Raw genomic sequence first — 23,363 nt, 5'->3', positions numbered from 1 at the left:
CCGTGCCACCACCTCTCGTGCCACGACCTGGGACTGTCCATCTTCCTTTATTGTTTCCTATTAGCTGATAAAGAAAAACTGAAAATTGGATGGATTCCTCTAATCTGTGTTATTTCCCTTTCCTTCAGAGCCTGCAGGAGGAAAGGTTGAATGCACTGATCTTTTTTTTCATTCTGTAAAATGTTCCTGGAGAAAGCAAGTGACATCTCCCCGCCTGGCTGTGACAGGCGGCTGCTCTGGAACACGTTGGTCCTGTGGTCAGTGACAGAAACAGCTTCTCTCCCAAACCCAACTGCGACTTCACCCACAACCTCCCTCCGCAAAACACCTGCTCACGCGAGAGCGAAGGAAGTGTGGAGAAGACATTATATAGTGGAAAAGAAACCAACTCCTGGCCGCAGAGAAATTCAGAAAACCCCGGAAAGCCGTTGAGCACCTTCCAGCAGCCTGCCCGGGGGTGCCCCCAGTGCCCCCAGCTGATCTACTGGAGGTCCCTTTGGTGACTCTGGCCACTGCAGCTCAGGCTCAGCAGGGATTTTCACAGGCTCTCCCACAGCTCGTGAAAGGAACGACCAGAATGATTGTTCAGCTTGATATAATTAACCTGCCACTCATTAGGCGAAAGGACAAGGGCTACTGCAAGAAATTGCCACCCTAGGAAGGGTGGGACCAGTGTGGGACCAGTCACAGCCGTAACGGAGGACAGGAGAGGGAGAGGTCTGCTCCCAGGCTCCACCAGGCTGCAGCGGCTGGGACGCGGCTGAGATTTTCCACTCTTCCCACCTCGGCTCCTTGGCCAAAGCAGAAGCCGCAATACCACCTTCTGGTAATCTCCATTACTGCATCACCCCCTGCGCCCATCCTGCCTTAAATAAGGACAAACACGCCACCACCGCACTCAGATCATGAAGGCTTATGTTTACAAGGAGTCTTTGAAAGCCTTCGGAAACAGTCAATTAAAGCAGGGGGAGCATTTCAGCTCCTTCCCATTGCTTCAGCCCATGATTTATTAGAGCAATTCAGTGCCTTGGCACACAATCTGCATCTCCTGTTGCAACCGAATGATTTACCGCCCTTACAGGAGGTAAAGCTGAATTAGGAGCGTGAAAAGGCTTCGGGAACTTTGCAGCCTGCCCTGACATTAGCTGCCAGTACAAATTCTCTGGTTTGCAGCTCTGCCTTCCCAGCCTCCCCAGAGAACTGCCCTCTCGCAGGCACCATCTCTTGAAGGGGACCTCAAAGCCCAGCTCCTGCCCATGCCGCCCGGCTCACAGGAGCATCCCCAGGGACACCTCGAGGTCAGCCCAGCTGCTGAAGCAGTACCAGGAGCAAGGCGGGCGTCAGGCCTGAGCGGCTCAGCAGCTCCGGTGGGACGGACGCCCTCAGCACGGGCACGTCACCCCGCACCGACCCCTCTGTCACCGGGCAGGCGTCCTCCTCCAGTTCAGACGGGTACCGCCAGGCTTCTCCGCTCCCACTTCCAGGATGTTCGCAGCATTTTCTGTCGGATGCATTTACAGACCACAGAATCACAGAATTATCTAGGTTGGAAAAGACCTTGAAGATCATCCAGTCCAACCGTCAAACCACCAGACCGATCGGATCCCTGAAGCCTCAAGGATCTGCAGAGCCGATCCCTGGCCCCTCAGATTTGCTCACGTACCATTTATCAAAGGCCTGTGTGTTTCACAGAATCACAGAATCATCTCGGTTGGAAGGGACCTTGAAGATCATCTAGTCCAACCGTTAACCCAGCACTGACAGATCCCAACTCCACCAGATCCCTCAGCGCTGGCTCAACCCGACTCTTCAACCCCTCCAGGGATGGGGACTCCCCCCCTGCCCTGGGCAGCCCATTCCAACGCCCAACAGCCCCTTCTGCAAAGAAATCCTTCCTAAGAGCCAGTCTGACCCTGCCCTGGCGCAGCTTGAGGCCATTCCCTCTTGTCCTGGCGCTGGTTCCTTGGCTCAAGAGACTCCTCCCCCCTCTCTGCACCCTCCTTTCAGGGAGTTGCAGAGGGCCATGAGGTCTCCCCTCAGCCTCCTCTTCTCCAGACTAAACCCCCCCAGTTCCCTCAGCCGCTCCCCATCAGACCTGTGCTCCAGACCCTGCACCAGCTCCGTTGCCCTTCTCTGGACACGCTCGAGTCATTCAATGGCCTTTTTGGGGTGAGGGGCCCAAAACCGAACCCACTCATCGAGGGGCGGCCTCACCAGTGCCGAGCACATGGGTCAGATCCCTTCCCTGTCCCTGCTGGCCACGCTAGTGCTGATACAAGCCAGGATGCCATTGGCCTTCTTGGCCACCTGGGCACACTGCTGGCTCATGTTCAGCCGGCTGTCAATCAACACCCCCAGGTCCCTCTCTGACTGGCAGCTCTCCAGCCACTCCTCCCCAAGCCTGTAGCGCTGCTGGGGGTTGTCGTGGCCCAAGGGCAGCACCCGAAGGCCTTTGCCAGAGTGACGAGGGCCGAGCCCTAACAGAGATATTTTTTTTCAGCATCGAAGCTGCCCTTACACCCCCCGACCACCGCCACCGCCAGCCCTCAGAGGGCCCTGTGAGGACAGCCCCACCTAAGCGCCCTCTCCCCTTCCCCGGGGGCACACGTCGTGCCGGCGACGACACATCGGGACCGACGGGCCCCCCCGGTGGAGCGGGCCCTGCCCCGGGGCGGCCTCAGGGCGGGGCGGGCGCCCGCAGGCCCCGGCAAAGCACCGCCCCCGTCAGTCACCCCGGTGGGGCGGGGCGAAGGGGGGGGCCGCACAGCGCACGCGCAGATCCCTCCGCGCGCGTCTGCCTCCCCGCCGCCTAGTCCCGCCCTCCGCTCCCATTGGCCGGCGCTGGGCGCGGTGAGCCAATCGCGCGGCGGGAAGGCGGGCGAAGGCGGCGGCGGCTGCGAAGATGGAGGAATACGCGCGTGAGCCCTGGTGAGCGGCCGCGGCGGGCGGCGGGAGCGGCGGGCGGCGGGGCCGGGCCGGGCCGGGCCGAGCCGCGCTGGGCTGGCGCGGGGAGCGGAGTGCGGCGGGGCCGGCGGGTGCTCCCCGGGGCCGCTCGCCGGTGGGGGGTGGGGTGTGACCTTGGCGGGGCCCCTCTGAGGGTGAGGCGGCGCGGGAGGCCGGGCTGAGGGGAGCGGCCGCAGAGGCCCGGTCGGGGCTGCCGGTGGTTTTGGGGCCTGGGTAGCCAAAGCCTCGCCGGTAGCGAGCCCGGCGGAGCCTTCCTGAGGTGGGGCAGGTACCGGCGTGGCGGCTGGGCCCTGCGGCCTGCCCCGCGCCTGGGCCTCGGTGGGCTGCGGCCTCTGGGCACGAGCTCCCTGGTCGGGCGGCGCTTCGTCCCCTCAGCCGTCCCCTCAGGGTCCCCTCAGCCGTCCCCTCAGGGTCCCCTCAGCCGTCCCCTCAGGGTCCCCTCAGCCGTCCCCTCAGGGTCCCCTCAGCGCCCCCTCAGGGTCCCCTCAGCGCCCTGTGACTCTGCTCTTCTCCCTCCCCCGCTCCCACGAGGCAGCCTTACCGCCCAGCTGCCGGCATCGAAACCCCACACGTTTCTACAGCGTTTCTGTGAACGTTCACAGCTGCACTGGTTGCAACGTAAAGGTTTTGTTTGTAGTAATAAAACATTCAAAGTAAAGCTGAGGATTTTAACTATAGAACATTTAGCTCACCTCTGTGAGACCCGCGACCGTTCATGAGACTTTTCCCAAAGTTTTGCAGATTGCTCTGCTGCCACGTTTTTAAGTTTTTCCATAAAGATCAGCTCTGCCTTTCTAGAGCACAAAGTTTGGGACATAAGAAAAATAAATTTTATTTGTTGATTGATTGCTGTGGGCTCCAGGTAATCTGATTGTCCCTTCAGTAGGGTCATGTAATAGGGTTATTTTGCTGCTAAGCTGTAGGGGGGCTCTGGGGGCCCCCACACCGTTCTGTCCCATTTTGTTGCAAGTCACCCTGTTATCTTCCCCCTCCCACTCCTCAGCAACTTTGGGGGTTTCAGCTGGGAGCTGATGTTACTGGGAGTGGTGTGACCTCGCTGGGAGGTGACACTGTAGGACCCGGCTGTAGTTTGCATGGCAGTCGCCTTCGTTAGAAGCGTGGATCGTTAAGGGCCTGTGTGGCTGAGCGGGGAGGCAGAGGTCAGGCTGTTCGGGCTGGCGTGTCACGACGCTTCCAGGACGAGGATGAAGCGCTGCCCCTTCTGCAACAGAGCCGGTGTCAGGCTGGGGCCCTGCTGAACCATCAGGGCTGAGAAAGGGCACCTTTGTTTATTTAAAACGCGGCGGCCTCTGACTCTCGTGGTTCATCGGCCGTTAGGAGAGCTGCAGGCAGCCGTGGAGCTTGGAGGGATGATTCCCCGCTCTGAGCGAGGGTCTTGGCTCACGGGCAGTCAGAGCTGGCCTGGTGCCCGCTGGCTTTCCTCACTCCGCTGGCCCTGTCATTCTCTCCTCTTTTTATCAAGCCAAACAGTGCTGTAAGCCACCGCAGCTCCCTCTGAGGCGTGGGGTAGCCTCGGCCTCGCCGATCCGGTATGTGGCTACCTGGGGACTCTAGCATAAATGAAGTCCTGGGCTCTGCTCTCCTCATCTCTAAGTGGTCTCAGTTGCCATCAGGAGTAGGAATCCGACCTTATCTTGTGCGAAGCAGTGAGCACATCATTTCCCTGCTGTGAGGTGTCCCCTTAAAGTCAGGGAAACAATTAATGGTAACATTAAGCTTGTAGATAAGTGCCAAATTAATAATGGAATAATCTCATTTATTATCTTCTGATTCTTTCCTCTACTGAGGTCAGGCACTGCCAGGAACTGTGGAGTGTTTTGTGTCGGCTTTCAGATGCACACGGCGTCTGTCCGGGAGTTCCAAGGAGCTGACACATGAAATGGCTGTGCTGATATCAAAGATGTTTTCTCATTTAAAAGCTGCTTCTGCAGAGGCTTGGAGGATAGTTTAAAAGGAAAATTAAGAACCCCAAAGGTGACAGTTAATGATCTTGACATCTGAAGCAAGGTTAAAGATGGAAAAAATCTAGGAAAGCATTCCATGATTGGGGTCTAATTAACAAAGCTTCTGTATAGAGCAGTCATGATTTGCTAAATTGGAATTCTTTGCCCTTGTGGGTAAAGGAAGACCACTTTACATAATCTATTTAGATTTCCAGAAAGCCTTTTAACAAGATCACTGTTAGCAAGTTAACGAAGGAAGAGAGTTGTGATGAGATGTTTTATTCATAACAGAGTAGATCAAAATCTGGACAGGAGATGTGGAGAAGAACAAAACAACAAAAAAAATCCTGAGAAGAAAGTCTTAGTCGCTTTTCATCTTGGCATATCTGACAACAGCCTGCCTGTAACGTTTTCCTGATCATTAAATGCAGGAAACAGGGGAAGGAAAATAAAATGTGAAATGGGACTAAATTATTTAAGTTAGGCAAAGCTGGAGGGCATTTGTAAGGAGGATGAGATGAAAGACAAGGCAATAAGAAAGGAGAGTGATGTGTGATGGGATAATGTACAGTCCTTCCACTGTTCTCTGCATCACTGTGGGTTTGGGACCTGGATGTGGCTGTCACTGGGGGAGGTCAGTGGTGATGTTTGGGTGGGTTCTGGTGTGTTTGGAACAGCCAAGCGGTGGAAAAGCAAAGCAAGGGAACAAGTGAACAAGGCCAGGTGTGCAAACAAGCAATTTACCTTCATTTCCGAGGCGTGCAGAGCTGGCTGCCTGCTCTCCTTAGAGCGACTGCGGAGCTAGGGAGAGACTCAGAAGTAGGTCATGAAAGTGAGGAGCCTGGGAGAGCGTGTAGGAGGAGGGACTGCAAATTTTAGACCTTTTTTTCAGGAAGAAAAGAAACGCCTCGTAACAAAATACGCAGTACAGCGAGGGGTCTGGGGAAAAGAGACGATGTTTTTCACTCCTTACAGCAGCAGAGCGTTAGCATATTCTGTGAAGCAGAAGAGTGGCAGACCCAAAACGGATCAGTGAAGGTGTATTCTCACGTGCAGGAGCTGCGTGCTGTAGGGAGTCCTCAAGAACAGAAACATGAAATTCAGGGTGAAATCGGAAACGCGCATCGAGGCTCACGTCTGTAATCTGCTAATGTGAACACAGCTTGCCGCAGTGCCGCGTGCTGCTGTAGTCTGGTTTTTGCTAGGTTTGCTGATTGTTGCCAGGGCAGGAGTTATAATCGTCTGAGTGCTTGGCTTCTGCCTTAAGATTTTGATAAAAGATGAAAGAAACAAAACAACTTTGTTATTTTATGCTTCAAATTTACCAGCAGTAGCAACAGAGGTTAATAGCAGGTTAGTGCTCACCTAGTTTAGGAGTTCTGTTTAGTGATGGAGACTTACAAGGCTCTAGTGCTTGGCGGTGGTTTTGAACCCCAAATTAAAGCTCATCTCACTGGTGTTGGAAGTGTTTGCTGCGAGGAGGGTGCTCTGAGTTGCAAAGCTTTTGCTCGCTGGTCGGAAACATTTGATGCTTCATGTTGTTGGAGGCCTTCTGGACCTCTGGGTAGATCTGTGTTTTGTTGGAGTGAACTTCAAAGATCCAGGAGGCATCAGGGAAAACCTTTTCAGTTTAAATGAAAGATGACTTTGAAGTCTCTCATTTAAATAACCAGAACTAATGAAAAGCATGAGTAATTCAGGAAAGTGGTGTTTTGTGCCAGCTGTGAGTTTAGTCTCATTGCATTTGCCACTGAAGTTTTCTGTAGATCAAGACGAGAATGAGAACAGTAAATTTACAGCTGTTTGCACTCTGTAAGTAGGACAGAGCTGGAATTCTGCAGAAGTTTTCCATGCTGGAAATACATCTCTCTGCTTTCTGTGAGGAGTTCAGGCAATTCTTCTGTATATTTGATGCTTACCACTCCTGGGAGACGGGTTGGGTCGGCCAAGGTTGAGTTTGTTTTCCTGTAATATTACCTGTCCCCATGTTTTGTTGATGTCTGCTCCGCAGGCTGGATGTGAGACCGTACAGCTGGCAGGCTTGATTTTCACTCCAGTTACACTCAGTATGTGAGTGGTGGATCCATTACAGTTACTTGCACAGTTTAACATGATGGAATTTAGTATTTTCATCTTTATTTTTCTTTATAGTCCCTGGAGGATAGTAGATGACTGCGGAGGTGCTTTCACGATGGGAGCCATAGGAGGTGGCATTTTCCAAGCTATCAAGGGGTTCAGAAATTCCCCAGTGGTAAGTAAAAACATTTGAGAGTGCATTCAGAGTGCAGTCCTGCTTCCTGCCCATCGACAGCGAATCTGGCCAGCCCAAGGTGAAGGAGAAGCAGTCCCTGTGCAGTGAGGGGCACTGATTAATGGCCGGCGTGTCGTTAATCCAAACCAGGCACCAGGCGGGTGCGTCTGGTGAACGGCTCCGGATCCAGATGGGGCCTTCATCTTTCTGGGTAAAAGTTCTGCTTCCCCCTCTTTGATCTGATGGCAGCAGTGGGACACTGGCAGCCGGCTGCTCTCCCTCGCTGAGAGACATCTCCCTCAGGATGGGGAAGCAGAGAATGAAGCAGAAAATGACCGTCTTGGCTGATCTGCTGCCTTTGGCTCTGTCTGCATGTCAAGATGTGAAGCCTGGGCTGTTCTTCCTCCTCTGGCCTACCCTCTGCCTTTCTTTTATGAAATGGAAAGAGACTCAAAGAGAGCATTTTTTTCTCCTTTGGATTTATATTAGGGGATATTATTTTCTCTAATTAATCTATTTAATTATTAACATTTTTTTATTAGTTGGATTTTTTTGATAGTCAGGTTTTGTTTAAGTGCAGAAGTGTGCATAAACATGAAAGTTGAAGTTTAGCTGATGCAAGTCAGTTATCACTTTCAGGATTTCTGCTGCAAAATTTTGACTACGAGCCTGTTGTAGGGACACTTGATAAAATAAGATCCAATTTCTGCTTGAACATTTGTTTTCAAACATTTCTCTGGCTTCATATAAAAGCGGTTTTTGTTGAGTGTTTCTTGGTGTTACTGTGTGACACTTAATAAACGATTGGTTTGAGGTAAGTTTTGTCAATAAATAACTGTTTCCAAACTGGTCAGATCCTGCAGACACTTAACATGAAAAGGGTTATATGCTTAACTACATTCTTAATTTTGCTTAAAACTTATTAAATAAGTCTGTCCACACTTCTGAGTGCTTGTATCAAAAATAAAACTTGGGTGTATGTTCTTTAAATCTTCTTAAAGTGTGGGAAAATACCTAGTCATAATTCATAGAATCACAGAATCCTCTTGGTTGGAAAAGCCCTTGAAGCTCCTCCAGCCCCACCATGAACCTCCCCCTGACCGTTCCCAACTCCACCAGATCCCTCAGCGCTGGGTCAACCCGACTCTTCAACCCCTCCAGGGATGGGGACTCCCCCCCTGCCCTGGGCAGCCCATTCCAACGCCCAACAACCCCTTCTGCAAAGAAATCCTTCCTAATATCTAGTCTAAACCTTCCCTGGTGGGGTCCTGGATGACGTGTTTGGGGTTGGGCTCTGGAAGGCTCAGCACTGCATTTAGGAGCTGAATTACTTGCTTCTCTTAGCTACTGAGACTGGACTGATGAGACAAGGACTAAATACTCCACCTGACCAGCAGGAATGTCTAAATGTGGGACAACTAGTGAGATTGCTGCTGCCAGCCGAGCGCAGTGCTCCTGCTTTGTGGGCATCTGCAACAGGGTTGAGGTGGTTGTGCTAAAACAGATAAAATACTGATGGAAATGTAATGTAACAGCGTGTGGTTTTCCTCTAAGGCAGCCCGTGGCATTCTTCCTCTGGGTGGATGTCCCTGTTCTCCACGGACAGTCTCCTCCCTGCAGTTACCTGCACCTGATGCTGCTCTTTGCTCCGCTGGTGTCTTGTGTGCGAACAGTCAAGTGACCGGGCATCAGATAGGAACAAAGAAATGATACACGTGAAATATAAATATGCTTACCTCGCTAAAATGTTACTTTAAATGTCTCGGTCGATCCCCGCTAGGCCACTCAAACAGACTTTGAACTCAAATGGTTTAATGCTTGATGGCTGTAATTCACTTCTGTAGTTGACAGGTATATTATAAGGGAGTGATAAATACTAAAATATGTGTAAAATGCAGTTTCTGTCAGCTCCTGACCGCAGCCCTTGGGGGTGCTTAGAAATATGTTGGGCCTCTGGCAAGATTTTGCTATATACAGTCAGATTGGCTGTAAGGCTTCACTCTTTTATTTTAACTGTCCTTTCTATTGTAGGGTGTAAACCACCGGCTGCGGGGAAGTTTGACAGCTATTAAAACAAGAGCTCCACAGCTGGGAGGTAATTAATTTTGTATTGTTGCTGCAGTCAGTCGACTGTTGGTAGATAACCCAGTTTGGGAATATAACGTGGTACAAGTGCAGTGACACCGGAGCTGTGGGCCAGCTGATTTTCAGAAGGGTTTATCAGTCCACGCGATGAGTAAATACAGTTCTGATGCATCCAGAATTAGTTTAGGTGTGGAGGAAACACGATTGTGTTCATGGAGTGGTAAGCCAGGGTTGATAATTTTGTCATGTTTTAACCAGCTCTGTGCAGAGCTGCCTGGGAGCCTGTGCGTTGTGCGCAGGGGTTTAAAATAAATAAACCTGACTCGTTAAAAGAAAGGATCAAACTTGGAGAAACAATGAAGTGGATGGGTGGGTCTGGGTAGGATTTCAGACTGTTCCCCTGGGGTCAGCTCGGTAAATGTCAGTCACTTTTGTGAAGAGAATTTCATGCGTAAAAATCTAAAAAATCACAAAACGGCAGCTTGAGTCGAAACGACGTCGTGAGCTGTTCCAGGTCTCGCTGTGATCACGCACTGCACTGTGCCCTGAGGCCGTTCGGACGGGCAAATTGAATTAATACATTAGAGAAGGAGAAAATGGGAGAGTGGTGTTGAGCAGGGAAACATCAGCTGCGGCAGAACTACTTGCAGAAGTCGGGGCCACGGGCTGGAACAGCTCTAGGGCTGTGGACTGTGCGGAGAGGGATCCCACCTCCGGTTTTTAGCTGGTATTAAGCTGGTGTAAGGCATTAAGACACCTCAAATTAAGGAGCGCTGGACTTACTCTAAGTAGTAGTTTTCCCAAAATGAGTCTGGAGATCTTTTCATTTATAATACACATTATTGTTAAAAAACTTCAGAATTTGCATTCTGAAAACTGTCGCAGTCTCTCTGCGTCTGCCGTACAGTGCTGAGCAGTGCTGGTCTGCGATGCCAGGGGCAGGGGTAGGGTAAGGTGTGGAATTACTCTGCATCATTCTCTAGGAGGAAATACGTTTAAAAAGTGAAAATTCTGAAAGTTTTCTGAGCAAATCTGACTTTATTAGGATGGAAGTTCCGTTATAATCGCTGTTTGATAAGCTTCCCATCATTAAATATAAATTAGTGAGATTATTACATACAGAATGTATATGGAATACACGTGTCACGTGGCAAGTTGAGAATTTTTCTCAGTATTGATTTTAACCTGTGTTGGTTCTTTGTGAGTTTGAACACGCTTCTGTGTCTGAAAGCAAGCGCGCTCGTGCCACACCGTCTCGTGATTTTTATGGCTGCAGCGTGGCTCGCTGGTCTGCTTTCTCTAAACTGGTTTTTGTTTATTTTTGAACAGGTAGCTTTGCTGTCTGGGGAGGCCTCTTCTCCATGATTGACTGCAGTATGGTCAGAATGAGAGGGAAAGAAGATCCGTGGAATTCGATCACGAGTGGAGCCCTGACTGGGGCCATATTAGCTTCAAGAAGTAAGAAACTGAGGACATGAACTGAAAAACTTCTGTATTCTAAACGTACAGTTCTCATTGTTGTAGTGAAGCAACAGTCTGTGACGCCCAAACTGGAATTTACTTTCTCAGAAAAATTGAAAGATAATCTGAAACTTTTGTCCTGTGCTTACAAAAGTAATAATTATGTTCTCAGACATTATCGGTGTTCCTTTGTTTCCTGAGGGGGTGGGGGGAAGCTGCCCAGTAATTATCCTTTTATTGGTGATGCTAATGAGGCTTAACAGATGGAAAATTATTGCTTCTGAGTCTACTTATAGGAAAGACTATAACTAAAGAAAGAGAGCTATAATAGGCAAAGTAATGCACCAAAGAGGTAAAAGGTGTTGTTTTGTGCTTTTTATTTTCAGATGGACCTGTTGCGATGGTCGGATCTGCTGCCATGGGAGGAATTCTCCTAGCTCTAATTGAAGGAGCTGGCATTCTGTTAACAAGATTTGCCTCCACACAATTTCCAAACGGTAAGGAGCCACCGGACTGTGGTATCACAAGGCTCCTGTAGTGCAGTCTCTGCTAACGTACCTCTTCCAGTCATTGCTCTTACCCCAGAGTAAATCTGCTCTGCCGGTTGCCGCCTTCCAAGGCTGTAGAAAGTCGAGGAGGAGCCGCGTGTTGCTGTGACAGCACAAGAGTATCATCAGCTCCTTCCTACTGGGCGACCGGAGGCTGCGTGGCTGAAGGCAGCGACGTCCCTGCTGTCCCTGTCCTCTGCCCTGGCCCCTGATGCAGCCGCACAACCTGGCAGGCGGTGACAGTGGTGTTTTAGTCAGGGGTGGGTGACACGATGGGTTGGATGGAATAGCAGGCAGCAAGCTGCAGGCGAGAGGGATGGAGCTGGCAGGCGAGCTGTGGTCTGTGTGCGAATGTGCAGGCAGAATCCCAGAATCCTCTCGGTTGGAAAAGCCCTTGAAGCTCCTCCAGCCCAACCATGAACCTCACCCTGACCGTTCCCAACTCCACCAGATCCCTCAGCGCTGGGTCAACCCGACTCTTCAACCCCTCCAGGGATGGGGACTCCCCCCCTGCCCTGGGCAGCCCATTCCAACGCCCAACAGCCCCTTCTGCAAAGAAATCCTTCCTAAGAGCCAGTCTGACCCTGCCCTGGCGCAGCTTGAGGCCATTCCCTCTTGTCCTGGTGCTGGGTCCTTGGCTCAAGAGACTCATCCCCCCTCTCTGCACCCTCCTTTCAGGGAGTTGCAGAGGGCCATGAGGTCTCCCCTCAGCCTCCTCTTCTCCAGACTAAACCCCCCCAGTTCCCTCAGCCGCTCCCCATCAGACCTGTGCTCCAGACCCTTCAGGCAACCCTGGTTTCAATGAGGTGATCGAGATCAGCAGGTGGATACAGATAAAACATTCCCAAGGTGGGGGGTGGTGGTGCTTTTTTACTAAACTGCTTTGAAAACCAGATCCTTTATTTTTTTTTTTTCCTAAGTAAAATGCATGCTGAGGTGTCAGCTGAGTCAATAACATTTTGTGTAAATACTTGCCTGGGCAAAATACTTAATAACCCTGTGGCCCTACCTTATTTTGGGAGGAATACAGACAGAAACACTGGTGTTGAAAGATAAGTAGCAAGCCACTAATTCCCGAGAGGCTTCCTCTCTCAGGTTTGTTCATTGACATTCTTGGTTCAATCTAAACTATACCAATTTCTGTTCTTAATACAAAGACATTTTAAAGTTAATCTGCTTTAGAGAAGGGGTATCATCTGTCCGTTACAATTTATTCTCGCTACAATTGGCGTACAGGGAGCGTACTGCTTCCCTCCAGCAGCACGGCGGTAAGAGGAGCCGGGAAGCCGACTCCACCATGATTTGTTCCGTTTCACTGGTTTGTTTTATTGTCAGGCAAGTTAGCGGGGGTAAACCTTGACAGAGTGGCTAAGTTCAGCTGAAGGGCAATAAGGCACAGGCATCCAGCTCCTTCAGGTGACTGGAAAGGTTTCCCTGGCGCTGCTCGGATTCCTTTCCCCATTAATAAAGGAGATAAAAATATGGTCTGTATTGAACTGAGGCTTGTCAATGCATAAAGCTCTTGAACTCTGAGTGAAAAAAAATCAAATGTAAAGTCTTTTTATTGGCTTCATTAATTGTTGAGGGGATTTATATTAAAAATGCAGTGAATGTGTTTCATGCTGTTAGCAGGAAGAGTCTCTTGTCTTTTGGTATTTATCATTTGCCTTTTTCTCTCTTGCTTATTCCAGGCCCTCAGTTTTCAGACGACCCCTCCCAGTTGCAGCCCTCTCCATTTGGCGACTACAGACAATACCAGTGATTCTCCTCACTCTCCTCGTTCACACTCTACCTGAGCTGTAATTTCAAATGCTGGAGGACCAAGATGCGGTATGTCTTTACACCGGGGGTAGTCTCTTACACAAACCGTGCCAAGAGGACCTTCAGCACTTTCCAGTGTAAAGCTGCACAGGAGAACTTTTAGAAGATGACAAATCTATTTATTCGTGATAGATTCCATTGCTGTAATGTTAATACGTGTCTGATAGAATACATGGAGATTTAAGACAAGAACCAAATGGAGTCTTGTCATCCTTTGGACACGGACTGAAGTGAAAGTCTTTGGAGCCTTCTCTGGGACGTGGCATTGACCAGCCGCAGCGAGCGCAGCTGGAGTTTAGCCTCTCACCCGTCGAATTTAGGTTGCTACACATATTTCAGCTTAAGGAAGAGTTCATCTACACGCAGTTTTACATTCCCAGAGTGAATGTTACTGGCAGAACGTGCGAGCCAGTGAAAATTACTTCCAGCAATATATATTTCACTGCTGTTCTTTGTTTTCTACGCTACCGCCGCGCAGCCCAAGTTCTTTGGTTAAAGCAGAATCTGCCTTTTGTGGATCCGCGGGCTGCAGCGTGCCTCCGCCCTCCCCGAAACCCGCCAGGCTTTGGGCCCTTTTAGCGAGAGGTGGCAGCAAACTAATTCTTCACAGCTGCTGCTGCTTGCTGTGGCTTTCGCAGCAGGAAGGGAACACCAGAGGCAGCTTCGCCTGCCAGGGCTGCGGGGAGACGTGCAGGAGCCCCGAGCAGAGAACACGTAGTGCTGTGGGGCTGGAGGGGAGGCGCTGCGCCCGCTGCCAGCGCAGCCTCTTGCCTTTTCACCTCAGCTCCGGTCCTAAGCGCGGCTAAACCGTCTGCTCTGTGGTTTTGCTCTTAAACTCCAGTTTTTGTTCTTCATCTCCAGTTGTGCAGGCATGTTCCCTCTTAAAAAGTCATAACAACATTTTCTGTTGTTAATACTGTTGCTTGCTGGCAGTTCCTGGTAGAACTTCATGGCTTTTCCTCTGCCCAGGAAGGAGCTTGATCTCTGCGCTCTGTCAGGAAACTCACACCCATGTAGTAGGAGGAGAGGGTGAAAATAACACAGAAGTGGTCACAGTCATGGGTGACAAATGGGGGAATTAGGATCGTATGAAGCGTGCACGCAAGCCACCATCTCCTATGTCCCGTCACCCTGCAAAAGTGCCCTTTTCCTGTTTCCACCCCCCTGCCTGTCCTAGACCCACTCCAGGACTGCCAGGGCTTGCCCCTCCGGTACCGTGCTGTTTCATGTAGTGGCTGCTGGTGTGTAATTTTCAAAAACCTTAAGCCCAAAAGCACTGTGTGTGTGTGTGTACGTGTGTGTGTGTGTGTGAAGGCTCGTCTCCTTTGCCGCTTACCTGGTTCCTCAGGTGTATTTTAAAAATGGTTTTCTTGATTTGTGTCACCCAGCTGGTGCTCTCTTGTTCTGGGTTGAGACCCCAGCCGTAGGGGAGTGGGCGAGTCTCTGGTCTTTGAGAGAGAATCACACTGAGCTGCGCAGCCTCTCCTGCATCCGAATCTGCGAGTTAATCGCCGTGTTTTCCCGTGCTCTTTATAGAGGATTAGAGCCCTGGGGCGTTCAGATCTGCCCACAGCGTGAGGGTTTCATTCTCCATCCGACTCCTGCGCCGCTGAGCTGTCCCTGGGGCTTTGCGGGGAGGGGACTCGGCCAACGCTGAGGCACAGCCTGGAGCCCCTGGGTGCCCTCTCCCAGTGCTCTGGCTGGGAGCGGACTGGCCGTGCTGGGACGTGGGGACGTGCAGGACCTGGTGGGGGTTGATCAGCAGCAGGGGAACCTGGGGGCTCCCTCCAGGCCCTGCCTGCCCCGTCCCCAAGGCCAGACCCTGCTCAAACAGCTCCAGAAAGGGCCACAGGGACAGCAGGGCCACGTGCCACTGGTGACCAGCAGTGGCCCAGGGGCTGGTAACAGGCTTCGGCTGCCTGAGACGAGCTTTACTCAGCTCAGCTCTGCCCCTCTAATCCCCCTTGACCGTCTGCGCGGGCCGGTCACCCTCACACACATGAAGCTGCTGATTGGGGGTGTCCCTCGCTCCCCCCACACCCACTGGGCCTCTTTCCCGCCCGATCCCCGGGGGGGGGGACAGCAGGTCCCGCTGCCCAGTGGCGTGGTGCCAGCCGGGGAAGGGTTTCCTGCCCTCTCCTCGCCACAACACCCAACAGTTTCCTGTTTTTCAGCCGTTGGGGCTGTCCTGACTCACTGCCCCTCCCGCCTTTACGGGGGGACACACTCCCAGGGTGCTCCGAGCCCTTTCCCCAGCAGCAGCCCCCACCCCAAAAAACGAGACCACCACCACCAGCACGACACTGAACTATTGACCTTTTTATTTCAATCAGCTACAGCAGCTCTACATTCCCCTAAACCACTGTCCTTCCTTGACTACCACAGACAGCGAGGGAGCCGAGTACACTGCGGTGGCAGCAAGTCTTTTTAAAGCTTAGTATTAAATATTAAATATTCTCTCATTTATGTTTACATTACTTTGTCAAGGAAAACAAACAAACAAAAAAGACAATTAAAACTTAACTTACATCAATCTGTGCCTGTGCCCTGGGCAGCAGCGCCGGGGGCCGCAGAGCTGCCCCCAGCAAGGCGGCTCTGCTGCGAGGGATATGCAAAAAAATCTCTGGCCCTGGGCCTGGTAGTGCGTGACTCCGCTGGCTCCGGCAGGGAGCGCGGGAAGGGGGTGCTGGGCTGTGCCGGGAGCGGGGTACCCGCGCCCCCCGCGTCCGGGAATCGGCGTGGCTGGGGGGGTCGGACCACCCCGGTGCAGCTAAAACACTGTCTGGAGGAGGCGAGGCCGTGGCACCTCCCCTCAGCCCCAGCGATGTGCGTGGGGAAGGGGGTGAGGATTTGGTCAACAACTTTGCTAAAGAATTTTTCTGTTTCTTTTTTTTTTTCTCCTTAAAAAAAAAAAAAAAAAACAAACAACAACAACCCCAAACAGTTTTGAGTCTTCCTTTGATTTTAGCAAAGACAGAGTTTAAAAAGCACTTAGGAAGCTTGTACTAAAATCAGGCGCTCTCAGAGGAGAGAGTCGTCTGTGCACCCCCCTTCGAGTCCGTAGCGAAACTCCTGCAGGTTCGACACCCCGTAGAAGTGGACGAAGGCCGCAGCCACCACGAGCACGTGGAAGATCTGATGCGACTGAAACTGCGGGGAAGCGAAAAAGCCCTTTAGACCCAGACCAAAGGGGACAAAACAACGCCGGGAACGCCGCCGCCTCCTCCTCCTCGCTGCTTCCCAACCGCCCCAGGACTTCTCTGAGCTCCACGTTTCCCACCTCGCTGCTCCCCCCGTGTACTTCGCCCACCCTGCGGGCTCAGAGCAGCGGTCCAAGGTCTGGCTCTGGGGTGCCCCAGGACCCCCCCAGCCACCTTCCTCCTCACCTCAGGGCTCACCCCCCGCTCCCCAGCACCCCGCTCACCGCCTCGTCCCCCCACACTCACCCAGATGTCGAACTTGCCCGGGAAGAAGCGCTCGGGTATGCGGGCGGCGTAGAGCCCCGCGCCCGTGATGTACATCACAGCCATGAGGAAGAACCAGCCCATCTGGCCGACGGTGGTGGCTTTCACGAAGCCCTCGGCGATGGTGAAGTGCATGGTGGGCACCACGCCGCTCAGCCCCAGCCCCAGGAACACGCCTGCGGCGGAGAGGAGACCTCAGCGTGGATGAGGCGCCACCGCCCCCCTCGCACCCCGCTCCTGCGCCAATGGGAGCTCCTGGAGGCACCAGCAGCTTTTCCTTGCTCAGTCCTGGATGATCCAACCCCCCACACGGCGTTTATTCTTCAAAAAATGAGGGATCTACAGCTCGATGTCCCAGTCAAAACCAGTGCTCACGCCCAGTGCTCACTGGGCGGAGCTCACCCAGCGTTCTCCATACGGCCGTGGGGCTGCGGCGGCTCCCAGCTACGGGAACGGCCCTTTGGGAAGGTGTCGGCCCTTCGGGTCACACCGAAGCCTCAAGAGTGTGAGGAACGCAGCGGCCGCAGGCACCCCTTCAAGGAGAGGCTTTGCCAGAACCATTTATTTGGTCCGAATTACAGAATCCTCTTGGTTGGAAAAGCCCTTGAAGCTCCTCCAGCCCAACCATGAACCTCACCCTGACCGTTCCCAACTCCACCAGATCCCTCAGCGCTGGGTCAACCCGACTCTTCAACCCCTCCAGGGATGGGGACTCCCCCCCTGCCCTGGGCAGCCCATTCCAACGCCCAACAACCCCTTCTGCAAAGAAATCCTTCCTAAGAGCCAGTCTGACCCTGCCCTGGCGCAGCTTGAGGCCATTCCCTCTTGTCCTGGCGCTGGTTCCTTGGCTCAAGAGACTCCTCCCCCCTCTCTGCACCCTCCTTTCAGGGAGTTGCAGAGGGCCATGAGGTCTCCCCTCAGCCTCCTCTTCTCCACACTAAACCCCCCCAGTTCCCTCAGCCGCTCCCCATCAGACCTGTGCTCCAGACCCTGCACCAGCTCCGTTGCCCTTCTCTGGACACGCTCGAGTCATTCAATGGCCTTTTTGGAGTGAGGGGCCCAAACCAACCCAGTAATTAGCAGTGCTGAAATTTTCAACTCCAGCATCTAATTAATTTGGCAGAGAGCAAACGGCACCGCAGTGAGACACCAGCCCAGAGGGGCTGCGGCTCGTCCTCGCAGCAGGATCTCGCTCCCCGGGATCTCTGCCAGCGGCCAACACCAGCGTGGCCAGGGGGGAGCGGAGGGGCTGGTGGTCCTGCCCTGTCTCCTGTCCCCTTCTGAGGGGACCTCACGCCAGCGGTGCTGCCCGGCCTCCAGCTCGGCATCGTCCGGTTCTGCAGCAGGAGCCGCCCCGGGGGAGGCGAGGGCGGGCAGCGGCGTTTCTCGGCGCTCAGCGGTGCTCAGCCAGGCTGAGTTAATCTGCGGGGGCAAGGCTGGGGGGAGCGCGGAGCGGGCTGGGGGAAACCGCAGCCTCCAGGAAGGCCAGTATGTGCCAGGGGGCAACTGGCAGGGGACAGATGAGGGAACCTCTTCCTCCTCCGCGCGAGCTGCCAAAGTGCTTCCCGGAGAAGGCGGTTTCACGCTGCACAGCCCCAGGCTGCCCAGCCACCACTTACAGGGCTATTTTTAAACACTCTCTGCCTGCTCCAAACCTCAGGCCCTGCTCAGCAGAGCATCTAAATCCCCAGCAGAGCGAGAGGAGGAAGGAGACTCTTCCCTTCTGGGGGAAGGAATTCTGCAGATGCTGAGAGTTTTCCTAAATGGGAAGAGCCACCCCACAACGGGATCTTCCCAAAGTGCCCCCCTGAAGCCCTCCCGGGGCTGGGGACTCGGGGTGAGGAGGGAGATCTCCTACCTGCTCTTGTCTGCCTGTGCTTGGGGGTGGCAAACCGGTCCCACTGAGCAACGATGATGGCAGAGATGCCCAAGACACAGACGATGGAGAGGTAGATGAGTCTTGGCTGTGGAGAGCAGTAGAACGAATAGTAGAGCCACGGGACAAAGCTCCCCATGATCAGCAGTGCAATTCCTGAATAATCCAACCTGCAGCCGGGGTGCAATGACAGAGAGTCACAGGTGAGCCCCAAAATCCAGCCCCCTCCTTGCGTCCTCTCGGTAACGGTGTGTCGGTACCCTCCAGTCTGCACCCGAACGGCATCACCCCGGCCAGGCAGGAGCCACAGCCCCGTGGGTGAAGCCGTGAGGGGACAAGGGCTGCGCTTGGGTGTCATCCATGTGACGTGGGACACGGGGAGAGGGCCTGGGCGCGGCCGCAGCTCCGGGGGACGCCAGCAGAGCTCGGCGGGAGCGCGGCGGGTGAGCAGGGGCTGGCTGGACGCTCAAGCCGCCCCAGCAGGACACGGCGGACACGAGTCCCTGCGCCTACGGATCGGACTGTTCTCCCCCACCGCAAAGTGCTTTCGATTTATCGATCCAGGAACCATTTCCCCACCGAAACGCAGCCGCCTGCGTTACCCCCGCCGCCGCGGCAAGCGCCCTCCCCGCGACACAAGGACATTTCTGCCGAGGGCACGGCAGCACAGTTCGTTCTGCAGACGCGATCCCGCAGAGTCTCTGGGGATTGTGCAAAGGAGATTGGCAGGATTTCCCAGCAAGCAGCACCCAAGTAAATGCCTTTGACAGGCTTGTATGAGCAAGATCTTATTTGAAAGCCTTGCTGCTGCTCTGCCTGTGCCACGAAGGCTGATGTGAGCTTAACTCTAAGAGCAGCCTGTGCACCGACCTCGGGGAGGGGCACTGGCCACTGCCCAGCCTTTCCACTTTGCCGGGAATCCTGTTTGTTTTGTTTCTTTCCATTTGGTTTCAGTCCAAATTGGATCCAAACCAGAGTTTTTGAAAGCATCCAGTAAACTGGAAACGGCCAAACCGCTGCGTCCCACGGCTGCCCAGCAAGACCCAGACCCCTCCTCACTTCACCACTACGAGGGGCACAAAGGCTGTTCCCTTGGGAGCGGCAGGTTCCCAGGTTCCCCGTCTCCTCCAACCCCCTGAGGGCATTTGAGCCGACAGATTTAAGGTGCTCAGGCACGGGGCAGAGCTGTGGTTCCCTCTCAGCTCCACGCTGGATTTAGTGAACACTCCCCTTCCCCCAAGGATAAAAGATTTGGGAACTCGGCGCTTCCCAAGAGGAAGTACTGTGAGAACTCAGAGCCTCCTGTGAGACCACGCAACCACGCTTGTGCTGACTCACTTCGAAAAAGTCCGTGAGACTTTCTCCGAGTGACAGTAGACAGTGTGGAAAAGCCAGGAGAAGCTGAGGCACAGCACTGCTCCCAGGAAGAACATCCCGAACACCACCTTCTCCTGGAGAGGAGCCATGAAATACATGTTGGGCCGCAGCATGGTCAGGATCCCCAGGCAGAGGAACAAAACGAAACCTGCAGGGAACACACCAAACGGGCAGTCAGGCAGAAGGAGAGGCAATGGACTCAGCAAAAAGCCGGGAGAAACACAGCCCTGGCTCTGCTCTGCAAGGCCCTGGGCGTATCCTGCTCGCAGCGCACCCAGAGGCGCTCAGTCGCACCCGGGGGTGTCGTTACCGCAGACGAGCGGAGCCCGGGGGCGAGGGCACGGTCAGGCGCGGGGTGAAGAGCTGCTGATCGTCCCCGGGTTTCGGAGGAAGCACTCCGAAGCTTTCCTGTTACACCCAGGACACATTTCTCCATCCAGCTCTTGCGGAGCGTTGGGCAAAGCCACAAACGGCGGCTGAGTCCCGCTGTGAGGAGGCGCCCTGGTCTCCCTTCAGCCAAGGAACGCCCGGAGCTCTTGGGCACCTCGTGACGCAGCTGCCTGCGAGCACAGGGCCAGGCCGGGGCACGTGACCCCCAAAGGGACCCCACACCAAGCAAGTCCTGGCAGTAAAAGGCCGCCCTGTGCACGGGGGCCACAGCCACCTTTAGCCCCAGGGCTACTGGACCCCCCCAGTCACCTAGCAAGTGCGTCCAGATGTTGCCCGTCTCGGTGTGTATTCGGAAGATGCTCTTGAAGCAGGCTCGGAAGGACGGCATGGGAGGCCTGTGTCCGTGCAGGAGGTAATCGTTGTCCTTCAGCCAGTCGGGCAGCACGTCGTAAGGGATCACGCGCCAGCGCCCTTCCCACACCTGCAACACGCCAAGCTGTGCTGGTGGCCCCCAGAGCGTTGAGCCAGCCCAAAGGCTCATGTTTACTCGCCCCAGGAGCCTAAAACCGCACACGGAACAAGCCCAGCCAGGGCTGAAAGGGCCCCATAAGGCTCCTCGGGGAGAGGAAGTTCAGCTTTTGCAACATCAGCAGCCTGTGGGACCCCTTAAAGCCACCCACATCCTGCAGAGCGCTCCCCACGCGTCCCCCCAGGGAGTCAGAGGTGATTTGCACCCTCAGGTTTAACTGCTCCGCACCCCAAGTGACTGTTCTCTGCAGTGGGGAATGCAGGGAAGAGGGAGCCCTGGCTGGCAACAGAGCCGGGCTGGCCCTCAGCCGATGCCACCGCTTACAAAACTGCGGTGACCACAAGCACAGGCACCGGGTGAGACCAGCAACCGTTAGAGGACCGCAGGGATACCGGGGCTGCTCCCCAGGTCGCTGCTGGCCAGTGTGGCTGAGCACAACCTCCACTCACGCCTCCCAGCCGCTGCCATGCCCTTCCCACACTGTTCCCAGGAGATGCTGCTGGGAGCAGGCCCAGGCAGACTGCCGGCAGAGTGGCACAGAGCCCCGGGAGCTTCCCCCAGACATCCCAGCCCCTTCCCACCACCCCGAGCGCTGGGCTTGGGGCATCCGGACCTCATTAATACTCCAAAATCAGGACTGGTGGATTGCTACATGCTCCCATTACCTTATACACAAACTCTTCCATCTTCTCCATGGCGTGATGAGCCTGCAGAGGCAGAGTCAGCACACGGACCACCTCCTCCTCTTCCTCACGGGCCGCTGGGCACGGCGGGTCTTCTGCCTACAGGGAGAAACGCCGGGAGGAAATCGTTCCTGCCCATGGGAGGAGGAACATCGTCCAGAAAGCGGCAAGTCCCTTCTGAGAGCACCTGAGGCTTCATCCCTCCCTGAGGGGACAGGCAGGACCCGCCGGTCACCACCGCTTATGCAATACGCTACTGTCTTAACCATCTCGGGCAGGCTAATCCCAGATTTATCCTTGTTGAAAGGTGGGATTACTGGGGGGGGGATTTTCATCCCTACAACCAAGGCTGAAACAGCCACTTGGCCCAGCCAGGAAGCCCAGTCCCCGACCCCAGCCGGGAGCCTTCCCGCACCCTCCCTGCTCCGCTCCCTCTCCGTTAGTGGGTTCAGGACGGTGATTTCCAGCCCTAAGGGGCACGGCCCCGCTGGCTCACCCCGAACACCCCCTTCGCTCCAAGCATCCCGGCGGATGGCTCTGCACCAGGGCTGCCACAGACCCACGCCCGCACCACGGGAGAAGTTTTTGGGCCAGCTCAGAGCACGGCCCAGCCAGACCATCAGCGTTGGGGTAACAAAATATTCCACAGCCTCTCTGTGCTGTCACAAAGCGACGACCAGCCCCGCAGCTCTACACAACGCGCCCGGGCCGGCATCCTTCCAGCTGCTAATGGGATAGCGGGCAAATTCCCGGGTTAATCCGCAAGGACGGCGCCAGCCGCCGCTCGGGGGGTGCGGGAGGGCTTACGCTGGCCGAGCCGGTGGCTCCTTGGTCCCCCTTCTCCTCCAGGAGCGGCCCCAGCTCGGCCAGCTCCAGGTGGGCCCTCTCCCGGCCGGCGGCGGCCAGCCCGTTGCCCTGCCCGGCGGCGGAGGCTTTGCGGGACGCCATGGCGGGGGCGGCGGGGTCGGTCCTGGTGGCCGCGGGCAGGCGGTGACGGGTCCCTCCGCGTCCTTGTGCCGCCGCGCTGCGAGGGGGGGGAGGAAAGGAAGAAGAGAGTCACCGGGCACCGACGGCCGCGCGCCCCGCCCGCAGCCGGGCCCTCCCCGGGGCACCGAGGCCACCGCCCGCCGGGGGAAGGGGGCAGCGCTCGGGCACTCCCGGCCCCTCCCGCCCGCACTCACCGGCCGCTACATCCCGCGCAGGGCGGCGGCGGCGGCGGCACCGGAAGCGACGCTGAGGGAACGGGCCGCTTCCGGTCCCGCCCCGCGCGGCGACACCGCCCCCGGCACGGCGCGGCGGGTGCTGCGCGGGTCTCGCTTTCTGATTGGCCGTAGCCGCTGTCTGTCTGCCTCTCCCCCCGCCCCGCCGGCTGCCGGCCGCTGCCATTGGGTGACTCGCTCACGTGACGTGCCGGCGGGAGGCGCTCTACCCCGGCCGTGCGTCTCTGTGGCCGCGCGCTCGGCTGCCCCCTACGGGCGGGGCGCCGCGCCGGGAGCGCCACCTCCGGGAGTCCCGGGATGGCGGCGGGGAACCGGGCACACGGCGGGGAACCGGGGGCTTCCGCACCCCACGGCCGCCCCGGGGAGCGGGGGTGCAGGAGCAGACCCCCGCGGGGCAGCGGCCGGGCCTGCGTCGCCCTTAGGCCTGTGGTTACAGTGACACCACAGCCCCGTCCCCGCGGCAGCACCGCCCTGAGGGGTGCCCAGGCTGGAGAGGCCAGACCCAGTGTCTGTCCATCCTTGTCCCTCTGTCCCCAAGGGCCGTCAGCCACCTTGGCACCACCCTGCCCGCACGCAGGGCCCCACAGGAGGCCGTCGAGGGCTTCCCCAGCTGCCGACAGCCCCGGAGAGCAAACGTCTGCAGCAATAATTGATGGCTGAGGTCGCCCTCGGCCTGTCGGGGCCGGCTCGTTTTTCCCTGCCCGGAGGTTTAATTACCTCCGCTAATGAC

The 23,363-nt window shown here is 55.3% G+C and overlaps 2 protein-coding genes across 2 annotated transcripts; one reads left to right on the top strand and one right to left on the bottom strand.

The window, feature by feature from the left end:
* The first annotated feature begins 2,873 nt into the window (after positions 1 to 2,873).
* On the top strand, positions 2,874 to 13,291 carry TIMM17A (translocase of inner mitochondrial membrane 17A). The gene is made up of 6 exons (XM_074893439.1): positions 2,874 to 2,928; positions 7,080 to 7,179; positions 9,211 to 9,274; positions 10,594 to 10,722; positions 11,112 to 11,222; positions 12,965 to 13,291. Exons 1-6 carry the CDS (start codon positions 2,903 to 2,905, stop codon positions 13,033 to 13,035), a joined length of 501 nt encoding a protein of 166 aa, XP_074749540.1. The 5' UTR covers positions 2,874 to 2,902; the 3' UTR covers positions 13,036 to 13,291.
* A 2,102-nt stretch (positions 13,292 to 15,393) lies between these two features.
* On the bottom strand, positions 15,394 to 22,663 carry ADIPOR1 (adiponectin receptor 1). The gene is made up of 8 exons (XM_074893437.1): positions 22,595 to 22,663; positions 22,221 to 22,437; positions 21,396 to 21,512; positions 20,511 to 20,682; positions 19,773 to 19,959; positions 18,417 to 18,604; positions 16,541 to 16,734; positions 15,394 to 16,244 (listed from the first exon to the last, which is right to left on the bottom strand). The coding sequence occupies exons 2-8, from the start codon at positions 22,359 to 22,361 to the stop codon at positions 16,116 to 16,118; spliced, it is 1,128 nt and encodes a 375-aa protein (XP_074749538.1). The 5' UTR covers positions 22,362 to 22,437; positions 22,595 to 22,663; the 3' UTR covers positions 15,394 to 16,115.
* Positions 22,664 to 23,363: the final 700 nt, after the last annotated feature.

This window comes from Strix uralensis, chromosome 24, assembly GCF_047716275.1.
Source record: "Strix uralensis isolate ZFMK-TIS-50842 chromosome 24, bStrUra1, whole genome shotgun sequence".
NCBI classification, from domain to species: domain Eukaryota; kingdom Metazoa; phylum Chordata; class Aves; order Strigiformes; family Strigidae; genus Strix; species Strix uralensis.
This window is presented reverse-complemented; position numbering and strand designations above follow the sequence as displayed.